We start from the raw sequence: 16,383 nt of genomic DNA, 5'->3' as shown, positions 1-16,383 counted from the left end.
AAATGTCCGCAATTCGAGGTTTCATAAATATCTACAGGATATGTAAAACAATATCTTGTAAATAGTATATACATATCTGTACAAGGTAATAGTATATACATATCTGTACAAGATTCAGTGGATATTTATTATATGTTATATATGGATACATTTCTTATTACGTATATATTGATATTTATTTTTGGATGGATATTCATTTAATGTTCTGTATATAGATACGTATATGATGGAATTAAAAAAAATTAACCGTCTACGGTTAATTATATGGAGTTCTGGAGCTCATTGCAAAAGCTAGAGGAGATGCGGCTATAATAGTCCGCTCTCTTTGACCGATAAGCCGTGATTCGTGGGACATGTGCCGCGGCCTAATATTACTGTCTTAGATGAATTCCACTTTCGCATTAGGTGTTTTCTTTTTCGCCACCTAGCGGCGAGGCGTGACACTCGTGGAAGTATATGAATATTTTTATTTATCCATTGGATATCTTTGGTAGCTACTTGGTGAATATAAACTCACACACAAAAAAACAGGCCACTAAATTTTAGTAAAATTTTTTAACATCTTTCTATAGCTACAAATTAGCAAAAAATAATCGTATTAATATAAAATAAAGCTCAAATTAAACAATCCTCTTAAAAACTAAAAAAAATTTGAGTTACAAAAAATGTTTTACAAAATGACGAATGCTGAAGATAGACTTTGAAAAATAGAAAACAAATTCTTTTTTAAACTGCTGCATTGCTTAGGAAAATCGGCTCTCTGGTGCAAATACTTTAATTATATAATATTGTTACATATAATACAATTAAAGAATAATGAAATTAAATCAACAGTCTTTGAGAATGCCTAATTTAATTGAAAGTGCTTAATTTAATCGACTTTTCGCTTTGCCGAAAGGCGACTTTTAATTTTCTGAAAATGGTCGATCTTAAGTCGACTCATAGTCGACAATAAACCGTACTAGAAATAGTTGACTAAACATCGACTTAAAAAGACGACTTCAAGTTGACTAAAAAATGTCGACTATCTGAAAAAGCATTAGAAACTAAAACGTTTTTTAGTTTATTTTATTGAACGTAATTTTAGAATTAATATGATTTTTGCAACTAAAATTATATGAAACCCGATTTTATTCGAGTAATTTTCAATTTGATATAATATTTTTACTTATATAACATTAAGCAAAAGTTATCTGAATGATATCGTGTTTGATGTCATTTTAAACGCAAAAATTTTATTAATCCATTTTAATCAGAGTTCAATAAAATATAAAAGTTTATAATTTTTAATGGATATTTAAAGTCATAAATCGTTATAAATAACGAAAAGTTTCCCATATCAAGGATTTCGAAACACGAGACTTCATTTATCTCTATATCATTTATTTCACGCGAGTATATATTATCTTATCATAAAAAATAAAATACATTTTATTTGTTTGAAAGTAATTTTAGTGGAATAATGATAATTTTTCGATTAAAATAATATCATACACGACATAAATCGGAAATATAAATTTAGTTAAATATACATATAATTAAAATTTTTATTATCAAACTAATATTAAAAATTATGGTAAATGTTTACTTTAGGTTACATAGCTCGAAAAATTTTTATTTTCACATATGTTGTAGAGGATACATTTCTAAGTAATACACCGTTTGAATTTTGTGGCGGTCTCTTTTCGTTCCTGAGATATGCGATTTTAAAATTTTATACTTGTATCATCTTTTCGTTACATTCTAAATATGTTTATATTTTTCTGTTTACATTTACCGAGGTCATCTTTCTGAATAACTTTCAGAAGGTTTTAGCCTTGTTATTTATTAAATAATTATTAACAAAAAAAGTTTCATGAATAGAATACAATTTTACCATATCATATATGTTTAAGAAGAATATATGTAATAGAAGAATAGATGTAGAAGAATATACATATTTAATAGAATATATGTATTTGTAAACTTTGCTTTGTCTTGCAAAGTACATGCGTGGACACCGTGTGTTCCGCTCTCCTTACGGGGGGCTCCACTTTCGCAAGATATAACCTAACCCAACCTGTGTCTGAAGTATGGGAAATACCTTGATATATGACATTTCGCTTCACATGGTTCATATGATTCATGAGTTTATATAAGTTTGCAACTTCCTATGCGAAGCCAGGTATATTCCACACTTCAGACACGGGTTGGGTTAGGTTATATCTTTCGAAAGTGGAGCCCTCCCGTAGGGGGGGCCGGAACATGAGGTGTCCACGCATGTACTTTGCAAAACGAAGGAAGTTATATACAAACATTTATTAAAAGTTTAGGTAAAATAAAAAGTACAATAGTAGTTAGGACTAGGCCGGTTCTAACTCAGATCCTCTTAGGGGGGGTGAGGCGCGAGGGGATCTCAGCGGCGCGGGGGAATGACGTTACGCGGGACGGAGGGGATTTCGGTGGCGCGGGGGGCTGCGGGGCGGGATACGCTTGTTTCGGCGCGTGTTGGATGTTTTATCGCAAGTATAAGCAATATTATATTACATACCCGGTTGATAAACAATATAAACAGTATTACATATGCCGATGTCCGGTTTATAAACAATATAAACAGCTGCATTCCTTTGAAAGACAACGCGTGCGAGAGAGAGGGAACGATAGCGCGAGGAGAACGCGTGCGAAAGAGAGGGAACGATAGCGCGAAGAGAACGCGTGCGAGAGAGAGGGAACGATAGCGCGAGATGATTACGTACGAGAGAGAGAACGATAAAGACTTATAACTAGCGCGAGAGAGATAGCGCAAAGGATGGAAATATGTGCGAAGAAATTACGCCATGATTTAGTAAACTTAAAACTCTTTATTCTTGTTTTACATATTTTTTTACGTACTATGTGGACTAAAAACTAAAGCTGCCAACTCGCAATCGACGAGTTGATGCTTGTTGAAAGCGTCACTCGCGCGTATTACATTTGATACTTCTTTCGGATTTATTACAGTGGACGCGATATTGGAGAATTGCATAAACTTGACATCAACTGTTTCGATAATTTTATCCAATCGAGCAAAAGTTACATCTATGCATTGATCGAGATCGAACATACGATGTAACGTCGATTTGATCATCATCATGCATACGTTTGAAGATTCGAGACTTATGAGTTTGACGTCGTTAATCGTACGAACTCTCACTGTTAGCGGTCCTACGCTTATAAAATTGTAGTCATCTTTAGAGTCGTTCCGAAGGAAATTTTGAATATTTCGACGTTGCTCGTAGAGTCCCTTCCATGTTTCGAGAGATAATATCAGTTCCTTTCCCCGATGATCTCCTACGGCAATCTTCACGTAACTCGGTGGACCCACGTTGATACCAATTTCGAGGAATTTGAATTCCGTAGCTATCAATGCGTATCGTCTACCTAGTATACGAACCGCACGACGCTCCAACGAAATGCTACAGAAAAAATTAAAATTAAATAATACTAATAATACTAATAATACAATTTGTAAAAATAGAAAAATAGAAAAATGTTAAACAAAACTTACTCGTCACATTTGTTCTCAAACGATGGAGTTTTATCACGACTCGGCACGTAATTATTCACGCGTCTTCCGATGCCGCTGCTGCCGCTGCTGCTGCTGCTTCTATCGACGTAGTACATTTCTCTGGAGTTATGAAAAGTGAACCACGAGCAGTTAACGCGACACTGATCGTACAGGAATTAACCGAGTATACGTGACGCTCATCTTCCAAAAGTATAATGTGGTGGGGTATCAATGCTTCTAACGCACTGAAATTTAGGAGAAGGGGGAGGCGGCGCTCGGACAAAAAAATTGTTAGAAATACAAGGAAAGGATTAGGGAGGGGAAATAAGAGATAAAACATATTAATGTTTACATATTTTATTTGTCTTGTAATTCTTTCTGGCGTTGCGACCACCAGTTAAATATTTTGAATACATTTTGTAATGCACAATTCTTAACATGTTTTTCACATCGCATATTGGTATTATCTAATTTATTTAGAGCATCAATATCTTCGGAATCTGCATCCAAGGTTTCAATAATATAGCCGTTTCCCGCATCGTCTAGTATATCGGTCAGCCATTTTCGCTTTTCAAGTCCTTTAACGTACACGACACACGATTCTTCTTCTTCTTCTTCGTGTATCGTACCAACGACAGCTGTTGTAATTACACGCTGAGCCAAGCCATATGGAACGTTTCTGTCTTCCCATTGTAATCCATGATGATTTCTAATCACCAATGAGACGACATCGCTCACAAGGGGAGGTCGCAGTGTGCTACCAATCGATTTCGCCGAAACTCGGTGTATCGTTTGGGTAGCATATAAAATGAATACCTGTAAACGGATAAATGTACACTTGAATAATAAATGTAAAAAAAAATATACAAAACGCATAAATATATATAATATACATTTTTATATTGTAAAAGTTATAATTAAAAACAAAAGTTTAAAAAAAAATGTTTTCCGAGACTCGAACCCGCAACGTTGCGACTATGAATCCAGCACTCTGCTGCTACGCTACGCGCTCTTCGATCTAAGGTCTTACTTACTTTGCTTATACCGAACTGAAATTTTTTAATATTTATTATTTTGCAAACGGTTGAGAAGCGCGTCTTATCCGTTTACAAGTATTCATTTTATATGCTACCCAAACGATACACCGAGTTTCGGCGAAATCGATTGGTAGTACACTGCGACCTCCCCTTGTCAGATTTTGTAAGCACGCTCCACGGTACGGGACTTGCGAAAAAGTAATGTGAGAGAACATATCCCTTTCTCAGGATTGCCGTTTCCTTAACGAAGAATAGTTTATCGATGGTAAATCCTTGCAGATCCACAAACGTTGGTACAGACATGAGATCTCTCTCCCTCTCTCTCTCTCTTCGATACGTCAGTCGAGAGGAATGACGAAACTCTAAAACCATCTTGTAACACTTTGATTTATATCCTGCTCCTCCTCCCCTCTCTTGTGACGATGTTGTCGCGAATACTTAGGTGATTTTGCGTACAACGTTGATCAACGGATTGTACTGGATCACGCGATCGTGTATGATGAGACAGTATGCAGTGGTATTCATCGGCACGTTCTCCTTATACTCGAATTCCAATCTCACATCCACGGTTGCGCTCTTGACCGATTCGTTTTGTCGAGAACAATCGATAATCACGAACGGACCGTTATCTAGAAACGTCGTGACGGTGAGACTCGGCTCGAGATACTCGTATCCGTAATAGTTCTTGCAGAAGCGCGTGTACGTGTCATACAGAATGGACCATCTGTTTTTATCGAAATCCAGATTCATATCGTCGCATAGTGGGCCAGGAAAGTCGAAAAAATGGCCAAAATTCAAGATTTCAGCGGATTTTTCTGAAACTTGATACTTAAGAGTTTTCGAAGTCGCTTATAACGAATTTGACATCAAAAATTCAAAATTCAAAATGGCGGATCCAATATGACGGCCAATAATTATTACTTTTGGCCGGATTTGTATGAAACTTGGTATTTGAGGGCTTTCGAGGTCGCTGATAACGAATCTGACATCAAGAATTCAAAATTTAAAATGGCGGATCCAATACGATGACTATAAAATTAAAAATGAGGTTTTCTGATTGAAATGCCTGCAGTTTCTCTACAAAATCTGCAGTTTTCAGGGCCTACCACGAAAAAATTACAGTGCGATTTCAGACCCCTTAATTACCGTATCGAAAATTTGGAGTGCTCTATTAGAGTGAGTCCCTTTGCCTCTCACTACTCGGGGTGCTTTATTAGAGTGAGTCCCCTTGCCTCTCACTACTCGGGGTGCTTTATTAGAGTGAGTCCCCTTGCCTCTCACTACTCGGGGTGCTTTATTAGAGTGAGTCCCCTTGCCTCTCACTACTCGGGGTGCTTTATATACGATTTAATGTTTTAATAGCGATTTTCCCGCTCATCATTCACTACTTAACTTAGTTGTGGATTCACTGTTTTTTAAACCTCCCCTTCCGATTCTTCGTCTGACAATTCTACATCATCTAACAACGCGATACTTTGCGAAATCCCCGTGTCATCTTCATCTACAATTTTGATCTCTGTATCTGCTGGAGAGCTACTTGCTGCCTCTTTTTCCGGAATTGTGAGCAAATCCAATACCTCTCGAGGAAGAGCGAGAACTTTCTTCTTATTAATGCGCGAAGTCAGACTCACAGACGAGATGATTGGGTCAGATGTATCCATAACCCTGTAAAATAAGTCTGTCAGTGTATCCTTGCGACTGGTCTTCCTGCTGTGAAACAGCTGAAAATTTTTGTAATCTTTATTGCGAGCTTCACTCGCTTCTTCGCCCAGCATTCCCACAGGAAAAATACTTGTACGCAATATATCAGCACCGTGTATAAGAATTTTATGGACTGTTGAGGGCATTGGATACCATGGATAATTCTCTACATAGATTTCCGCGGTACGAGAGCATAATACATCGAAGCGTGCTGAGTCGATGGGCATATGGCAAGACAAGGCGATTAAGATGGTTTGTATGTTCTTTAGCAATCCAAAATGAAGGTCTAGACATTCAGCAAGGAGAGTTGGATTTTCGAATGCTCTTCTAGCCGTATTACCATCATTTGTAGTTCCAGATCCCCCTGGTTTCGGTCTGTCAACTATCAATCTCAGCCTTTCCCAAAGAATCGCTTGAACGCGCTTCTTCCTATCAGCATACGCGACCTTCAGTTTATCACCTCTAATTTGCCACACTTTTATATCGACTCTGTACGAAATGTGCAGACAGCATTCTAATAACCGAATCCACGCGTGTAAGGGACTTATTCCGTACACAAGCGATTTGGAACCTGGTAGGAAAGCTTCTTTCGTTTTATTTGACAGGTCGTTGAACTGTTTAGGCGTTGCATGGCAAATTGGGCATGCTTGCATGGACTTGGTGTTTGTAATTGCATTAAGAACTTTGCCATCAATCAGTGTAAAAAATACGGCATAATGAATACGTATGCAGTGATTTTCATTTACAAAAATGTTGAACACTCGCAGATTGTTTATTTGCTGGTCAATATATTCTTTCTCGTTAATAATGATCTTCACTGATTCTTTCATATATTGAAGTTTGATCGGACGACAAAATCTAGCAGATTGGGATGTCCTATTTGTCCATAAAATCACGTTATCTTTAGTTATTAATTGAAGCGGAATGAGAACTGTAGCGAGTAAGTCGCTATCTTGAATGTCGACTTCATGCTGTACAGATCTGTACGATTGTTTATAGGCTGAATGGCCAGTACTTCCGCCTAATCCCGAAGAACACAAAAGCACGACATCCATTACGGTACAGTTCATTCTCTGCATAGCTTCTAGTATTACCTCTTTTTGTAATTTCACCAGCCGTTTTGAAGTATGATCCAATAAAGACTGAACCGGGACTTCAGCTTCGTTTTCTTTAATGGAAACAACTTCTTTTGGCGGTCTGCATTCAGCCTTGAGTGCCCTTAGCTCATTGTAAGGCGGCCAAATATCAGCTCCACAGGCTTTCGATTCTAAGCGCATGTTTGTATACACGTTCTTTGATAGAGAGTTGTCAAATAGGAATACCAAAGCTTGTTCTGCAGTCTTCTTAATGACTTGAGTTGTTTTTGAATCCAGCAATTTCCGAATTTTTGTCGGTGTTTCTGAATTGGCGTCTGTGAATTTGCCCAGTAAGGCACGTAGATCATTTGCGCCAGAACGTCTAGCTGCATATCGACATGCCATTAGCATTTTTTGTGGATCATGTTGCACGCTAGCACTAATCACTGCAACTTCTCTACGTTTGGATCGCTTAGACTTTTCATCGAAAGGAACAGGAGGACGACCTGGGCCAGGAGTTGCAGTGGATTTCTCATTAGCAACAACATTTATTTGGTCAGGAATTTTAAATTCAGAATCAAGCCAAGAGGAATTTCTTGACTCGAAGTAATCCCTTTTTCGACATGCAACCTCAAATTTACTATTACGCTTAGATCGTAGAGAAAACAGTGCTTTCCGCAAGCGATCCATAGTATCAGAAGTAATATTTTTTTCACAAACGTTTAATTTTTTCAGAATATAATTAATAGCAGGAGTCAGTTCGGTATTACCAACAATGTGCTCCAATATTTCCCGCTTCGTAAACGATGCCATGATGCATATGACTTACTTTTTAGAAATTATATTTGTAAATTCCTTTATGACATCAAAACTAAAAGAGGAAGGAATGATAGAATTTAGAGAATTCTCCTTTCAATTGAAAAAAAAAACAGCTCAAACAATAAAATTGGCACGTATATGCGTACAGTCGCGAAATCGTAACAAATCCGAGCAATTTGGAACTTAATTGCGTTTACATGGAAAATTACAGTATTCACAAAATATCGCCGAATAAATTCAAAGTAGACATTATAATGAAGATCCTGACATCTTAAATTTTTTATTAGAAGGTGGAGTTTCGGGGAACTGGAAAACGGCGACCTATACAAAAACTGAAAGGATAAAAATGGTTCACAAGAAATCACAATACTCAAGTCAGGTTAACTTCTTCAGATTTACTATTTTTTTCGAATTTAAATACCCGTAATACTGGTACTACATGGAAGAGAAACTTTAAAATTGATAAGCTCAATTTTTTACATGAAGAGAAAAAATTAAAATTATGTTAGAAAACGAACAACATTTTTATTTTCATGATGCCCCTATAAGGACAGATATCGACCCATCTGTAAAAAAATTTCTCCACGGCCACTTCAACTCATCTATTTTAAGAAACCGTGATAATATAGTGCGAATTTGCGTGTTGGTTTTTAATGATCTGCGCAGGCGTTTCCGATATCTTATATCCCGGTGGTACTCTCGGTGAAAATTCATGTATCGTATGAACGAGTTTGCCGTTGTTGTACGCGCCCGCGGTCACGTTACACTCTATACGGATAATATTCACGTTGATAATGTTAATCGGCATGTTCGATTCGTACCATTTTCGCGGCTCGAGAATACGATTCGAGAATCCTAGCAGCGATCCAATGTTGTTGGGCTTGCTAAAGTTTATTCTATATTTGATCTCGCTCCTTATCGTATTGTAATTAGCACGGAGCATTATCGGATATTCTCCATCTTCATAGTCACCGTCGTCAATGTGTTTCTTATCGCGATGTTTCCGTGAAATTGCATGTTTCAAAAATGCATGTATATCTCGCAACTCATACGATCCCTCGGGAATCGTAATTTCCGCGTCGTCTTTGCCAAAGTAAAATTTATTATTCGAGGAATTCACATTCGGTATCGTGTGATAAGTCTCAAAATCCGTTAGACCGAGTTCGTATTCATCGTCGCTCAAATCTATGGTGGAAAAGAAGTTTGCCGCGAGAACGCTACTCTTCCCAGTCAACGTGAATGTCATAGGCATGTCGACAAAACTGTTTAACGAATACTAAGTTAAATAGCGCAATATCTGTCTTTAAATTCGCATGCATCGACCGTTCGAAGAAACTGCAAGCACAATTGTTCGCAGATGCTCTGATCGTAAGTTTGAACAGGTGTGTAATTGTACTGTATCTTCGTTACGTTTCGTCCGAGATATCACACCAATTTATTCGGTGGTCGAAGATTGCCGAAACTGTCGAAATATATAACGCGATTCCCCCTCTTTGCGTACGCTACTCAATGAGTACCTGGTCCTTCGACGCTATCCAGATTTACGATGCCGCTCTCGTTTTGATATATACCACCGGTCGGTAAAGAGTTGCGCATGAAAACACCTCTAAAATATGGAATGCGCATACGTTTTGCCAGTTGTAGCAATTGTACGTTGGTAGTTGCACCCTGCGGCATTTTTAGCGTCTCTTGACGTTTTTTTTTTTCTCGTTGAGGCTCCTCGTCCGTATTTGTAAGGAGCGAGATATAATCCGCGACCTTCCATAGCGCGATTGTGACGTAGCATCTCTTGCAACTGACGTTGCGCGACTTTTCCGTCGTTCACCGCCTTCGCTACACCCGCCGCTCCACCGATTAGGGATCCGAGCGCACCCAACATTGGTAGAATCGGCAATGCACCGCCGCATTTCGCTACCGGAAGTATCCGTTTCTTCGCCGTTTTTTTCTTCGTTTTCGTCCTCTTCAGACCCATACCGAGCTTCGTCCTGGCTTTCATCGCTGCCCAGACAGCTGTGGCGGCGGCTCTCTCACTGAGAGTCGAATCTCTCGCACCGATGCGATTTTGCGCTTTCTCAGCGAGTATTCTATCCGCCGCGTGTCTCTCGGTGAGATCGTTGCTCCGAGAGTATGCTATATCGTGTTCACGACACGCCGCGTCCAATGGATTGATACCTCGATCGCCTCTGGCTAATCGCTTCAGCAACCGCGTGCCTGGACCGCAAAACTGATAGCAGGAAATATTAAATTCGATCGGAAGCGCGTTTATCGCATGATTTAAGAGACCGCTACTTCTTACAATTCTCGCTGACATTCGTCGCAATCTTTTATTAACGGTGGCGGACCGTCGATGTGTGTTCGCTGCCACGGCTGATTGTAATGTCGCATGCACGAACGATGTTGTTGAACCTCCGAATCAGCCTTTATATATTCTGGAAGCTTGTCCCACAATCGTTCCACGTAATTACCAAAATTTTGCAGTAAAACAATCTTTGGGATATACTGCAGTTGTTCAGCGGTAAGCCAGAGAATCTCTTTTATCCGACAGAAGAAGAAACATTTTTGATACTGAGCGGTTTCGAGTCGAGACACCTCTATAAATAGGTCTCCCCCCTCGTGATCATTCACAAAATTTATTCGAAAGAGAAAACATGCGGTTCGTACGACATTCTTTGACGATACGCGTGACGAATTGCGATGACAGATTACGATCAATGGGGGACAACGCGGAGATGCGCAGACACGGTACGATGCTACCGACTACTATACGCGCGATCGTTTGCGGCCCCTCGAATTGTGGTAAAACCAACGTTCTGATAAGTCTACTGGAAAGTCCACACGGTGTACGTTTCGAGAACGTGTACGTGTACTCGAAGTCGCTGCAACAGCCGAAATATCGATATCTGGAGAATTTGTTGACGCCGATCGACGAAATCGGCTACTTTACATTCTCCAATAACAGTGACGTCATTCCACCGAGCGAGGCACGTCCAAAATCGATTTTCGTCTTCGATGACGTGGCGTGCGACAAGCAAGATACGATAAGAGAGTACTTCTCAATGGATCGTCACTCGAACGTTGATTGCTTCTATCTCTGTCAGACGTACGCGAGAATACCAAAACATCTTATACGCGACAACGCGAACCTGCTGATCTTGTTTAAACAGGATGGTACCAACTTGAAACACGTGTACAACGATCACGTGAATACCGACATGTCGTACGAGGATTTCAGTAAATTATGTCGTACTTGTTGGCAGCAAAAGTATGGATTTCTAGTGATAGATAAGGACAGCTCGCTTACGAACGGGCGATACAGAAAAGGATTTAACGTGTTCGTGATACCGCAAAACGATTGGTTGCTGCCGACATTTTGTCGAGAGGGGTGAAACGCTCGACATTCTGTCGACATGGCTGGAAGTGATAATATTCGCGAGCGTGAAAAGATTGCGAAGGAGATTGAGAAAACGAGCGAATCGATCCGCAAGAAACATCGCGCTCTGAAGACCGGTAAGATCGACGACTATATCGCGGTCAAGACCCATTTTAGGCCTATTATCGAGCCACTACAAAAGATCGTCGACAACTCTAGCTTAATTGCGGTGAAAAACGAGCCGGAGAGCAACGTTGACGCGAAGATTAAAACGTTACTCATCAAGCGGTACAAGGAGGAAGAAGAGGAGGAGGATGCGACACCGAAAAAAGAGGAAACGATTGAAGGCGAATCGTTTCGACGCCGCGTACATCCGACCTATCGGATGCTTTACTGGATCAACCGCCGATAATCTCTACACCGTCCGCGACAACGAGAATCGTACAACCCACCCAATACCCGAATCACTCGCAATCAAAAATGTTTTCGAAACCACGGGCAACCCGTTCGAAACATTTGTTCGAAACATGTTACAAACGTCGGAAGGTCAAGAAGTGTTACGAGAGCACTTGGGACCACTGGGACAAAAGTACATCAGCGCTCTCCTTAGAGGCGACGAAAAAAACGAGATCGATCACGTGTACGGTGTCTATTTCGATGAGAATGAAATGCGTCTTGGTAACAAACGATTCGACATTGATAAAGATGACTCTATAATCATAGACAAAGTGAGGTACATTGGTACACCAAGATTATAGTTGCTCTTCAAGAGAATTCCCGATGACGTCATATACACTGAGGACGATGCAAAAATATAAGAGCATATTAATGGCGACGAGTGCGCATAAACGCCAATATGATGCGCAAGGTCAATTAAAGAGCAACAAGGGATACAAGTATAAACAAATAATTGCACTGTTGATGTCGATCGAATCGAAAAAGAAAAAATCTGGAACGGGAGTATTTTCATGCCTCGCGCGATGACGCTAACCGACAATAAGATCGATTACGTGCACTGGGACGACCCCAACGAACTAGTGGATCGACTACGATTGCTCGACGCTTCGCACCGAGCTGGCCACAACGCTCATGACAACGAGATCCTATCGATTATAGAGAAACTTCGCGAAGTCGGCCTTATTATAAATTAAACGGTGTCTCGACAAAACTAATCAGTCGATCGACGTCACTCGCATCGAAAAAATGCCTATCAACAAATTTGGATTATTCGAACGGAGAAATGAAGAAATCAGCAGAAGCGATTATTGGGGTAAATTGGTGACAAGTTACTTGCGTCAAAACACTCTGTATCGCGTCACTACGGACTATGACGCGAGGTCGCGCAAGATTCGCCGTGTAGCGCAACCTGAGGCTGATACTGCAGTCAACAAACTGTACGTGGAACAATGCGTTAAAACGTTGAAGAATCAACAGAATGAATCAGACGAGAAGCTGACTGCGTTCGAGAAGGATATGCGAGCTTTGCAGACTGCGATAAACGAGCTTCGGCGTGCGATTAACACTAATTCAGAAACGGCTATCAACCTGTAATGAGCTGTAGTGAACGGCTTAGGAGCGGCTATTGTACAATTATTGAACATCTACAAAGGCTTATCGAACATCTACGAAGAGTTATCGAACGACTACAAACGGTTATCGAACGACTATCAAACTACAATGAGTGGCAGTGATCGAAGAGGAAACGGCCACGAACGAGGCTACGAACAATTCAAGAACAGCTAAGAACGAGGCTACGAACACCTCAGGAACGGCTGTGAACAAGGCTATGAACACGTCAGGAACGGCTACATACGAGGCGGCATACAACTCTGGAACGGCTACGAACGGGTCAGAAACGATTGCCAACGAGGCTACGAACGGGTCAGAAACGACTGTGAACGAGACTACGGACTGCTTAGAAGCGACTACCAACAGGGTCAATCACGGCAACAAACGGGTCAAGGACGGCAACAAACGGATCAAGGACGGCAACAAACGGGTCAAGAATGGCAGTGAACGGCTTAGAAACGACTACGAACGGCTTAGAAACGGCTATCAAACGAGTAAGGAACGACTACAAACGGGTCAAGGATGGCAGTGAACGACTCAGGAACGGCTGCGAACGGGTCGGGAGCGACTATCAAACGAGTAAGGAAAGACTACAAACGGGTCAAGGACGGCAGTGAACGGCTCAGAAACGACTACAAACGGCTTAAAAACGGCTATCAAACGGGCCAGGAACGTCTATCGAACGACTATCGAACGTTAACGAACGGCTATGAACGGGCCAGGAACGTCTATCGAAACGGTTATCGAACGACTATCGAATGACTATCGAAATTTTCCCCGAAGACATATCATAGTGCGGGGATACGATGCGGGGATACCTGTGGCAAGCTGACATCGTCAAGATGCGTCCGTACTCTCGTTTCAACAGAGGTTACCACTACATACTCACTGTCATCGATGTGTTGAGCAGGCACGCGTGGGCCGTACCACTCAAAAGTAAAAGCGGAAACGAGACAGCTGACGCTATCGCCGAGATAATTCGAGATAGCAAGAGGTGTCCGAAAAACATACAGACCGATAAGGGGAAGGAATTTTATAACGCCGACGTGCAATGGCTCATGCGGAAATATAACATCAATCACTATTCTACATATTCGGTATTGAAGGCATCGATCGTTGAGCGATTCAATCGCACGCTGAAAAACGACATGTGGAAGATGTTTACGCTGAACGGATCTTACAAGTGGATCAACGCGTTGCCGCGACTCGTATCGGATTACAACGCGCGCAAGCATCGAACAATCGGTATGCGACCCGTCGACATTACCTCCGCGATCGCTGAAAGACTCTTGACTACGGTGTACAACCGTGTAAATATCGCGGGTCCGGCAAAATTCAAAGTAGGTGACTCGGTACGCGTTAGCAAGTACAAGACAATTTTCGAGAAAGGTTACACGCCAAATTGGACAACCGAGGTGTTTAAAATTGTAAAAGTGCAGCATACTAATCCCGTAAACTATTTACTTGAGGATTATCGCAAAAAATCTATCGCCGGAGCGTTCTACGAGCACGAGTTGCATCGCGCGAATTATCCGGACGTGTATCTCGTGGAGAAAGTACTGTTCAGGAAAGGTGACGAGATTTACGTGAAATGGCTGGGATTTGACAATTCGCACAACTCTTGGATACATAAGGACAATGTGATTTAATTTATACAGTGTTTATTTTATATTTTCAAGAAAAAATATATGTGTACAACATAATATTTGAAAAATGAAAATATATAAAAATACATAAAAATATATAAAATATAAAAAATGTTTAATAATATTTCTTTCAATATAGTATATGTATTTAATGTGTAAGATATGTATTACATAAAACTATATGAAATATAAAAATACAAAAAAAATCTTTATTAATATTTCCTTTCAATAGTATTATATATGTATTTTTTTTATTCTTAATATAAATGTGTAAGATATGCATTACATAAAAATATATGAAATATAAAAAAATACAAAAATCTTTATTAATATTTCTTTTAATAGTATAATACACACACACACATTTTACATTTTACATTTTACATTACATATTATAAAGGTATTATAAGGATTCTATAATGTCCTCACAGTAGCGTATCGGTGGTTTCGGGTACGATATATCGCTTGTCATCGTACGGACTCAGAGTAATTTTCGTCTCGCGAATTGTGTATACTTGATGTAATTTAGATCTTATACAGGACTGTTGTCGCGTCATTTCGACCTCACCGTGCAAACACCGCGTGTAATCGTCAAACGTTATCGTTCTCGCGACAACGTTGCTCGACGCCTTTTGCCTTCTTCGTGTCCTTTTTTCCGTCCACTCTAACCGCGTACATTTTTGCTCTATGCCCGACGAATTCGGTCATTATCGCGCCATTGCTTTCATCCTTCATCAAGCCCGGTACTTTTTTGTTCACGAGCGGTATACCGTACGCATTGTCTATCGCATAATCACTTGTATCAAATCGGTTGATGTCGCGTATCATGTTCTCGTACACATCGACGCACTCGACGTGATATATTAGACTATCTGTGTCGGTGTACATTACCCGGCATTTGTCGCGATACAGAGAAAACATGTACTCGTGGTGAAATTCGTGCAGACACACTTTCGATATGTCGAGTATGCACATACCGACGTAGATTGGTTTATAAAATTTTACTTCCAGTTTGCGCAATTCTACGGCGATTAAATTTTTTGAAAAGACGCTTCAACTATGGAAATTTGGTTTGTCGATCATCGCTTCTGCGCCGTATCGTCCGTCCCACTTTGTCAATAATTTTACATCGACACGATTACGCACATTTTCCATCGTTTTGCCAAATACCGCATTGTTCATTAATTTGTATAAATTTTTTTCAAAATCATTTTTCGCGAGTGTTCTAAACTGTGTATTTAATTCGATATAACTGCGAAGCCACGGAGATTGCGTAAATTGTAATACGGGATATATTTTTGTAACGCGAAGGCCGTGTTGCGTACATTGCTGTAGGTTACGGTAGTGTATCACGTAATGCTTCTTATCGTATAACGTTGCAAGAAGCTTGTCTTGCCGCTTGCCGGGTGGCTTGTCGCGTGTCGGACAAAACGGGAGGTCAGTGTGCGTATCGTGAACATGTTGCGGGTACTCAAGATCGACTTCGAGGATATAGCCTGTAGGCGAATCTAGCGCGATAGATGCTACGTCAAAATTCGACACGTCGTCGACCCATCGAAAATCGGCATAGGGCAACGGTTGACACATTGCCCATCCGTACAAATGATTTACATCGAAATACATCAAGTATGACGATGGT

At 40.3% G+C, this 16,383-nt stretch overlaps 2 protein-coding genes across 4 annotated transcripts in view; one reads left to right on the top strand and one right to left on the bottom strand.

Moving 5' to 3' along the window:
• LOC145975617 (2-oxoadipate dehydrogenase complex component E1) overlaps positions 1–16,383 on the top strand; it is a 330,754-nt gene that overhangs the window by 19,023 nt on the left and 295,348 nt on the right. The window lies entirely within an intron of this gene.
• On the bottom strand, positions 2,571–3,642 carry LOC145975620 (uncharacterized). The gene is made up of 2 exons (XM_083106218.1): positions 3,527–3,642; positions 2,571–3,434 (listed from the first exon to the last, which is right to left on the bottom strand). The coding sequence occupies exons 1-2, from the start codon at positions 3,640–3,642 to the stop codon at positions 2,864–2,866; spliced, it is 687 nt and encodes a 228-aa protein (XP_082962344.1). The 3' UTR covers positions 2,571–2,863.

This window comes from Camponotus vicinus, unplaced genomic scaffold (assembly GCF_025532165.1).
Source record: "Camponotus vicinus isolate PSW18456_S1 unplaced genomic scaffold, iyCamVici1.0 SCAF_8, whole genome shotgun sequence".
In the NCBI taxonomy this organism is placed as follows: domain Eukaryota; kingdom Metazoa; phylum Arthropoda; class Insecta; order Hymenoptera; family Formicidae; genus Camponotus; species Camponotus vicinus.
This window is presented reverse-complemented; position numbering and strand designations above follow the sequence as displayed.

Coding starts and splice junctions, on each gene's coding strand:
- LOC145975620 (XM_083106218.1), bottom strand. CDS start 3,642: ATGTACTACGTCGATAGAAGCAGCAGCAGCAGCGGCAGCAGCGGCATC. Junction 3,435..3,526: donor TTTGAGAACAAATGTGACGA/GTAAGTTTTGTT, acceptor TTTTTTCTGTAG/CATTTCGTTGGAGCGTCGTG.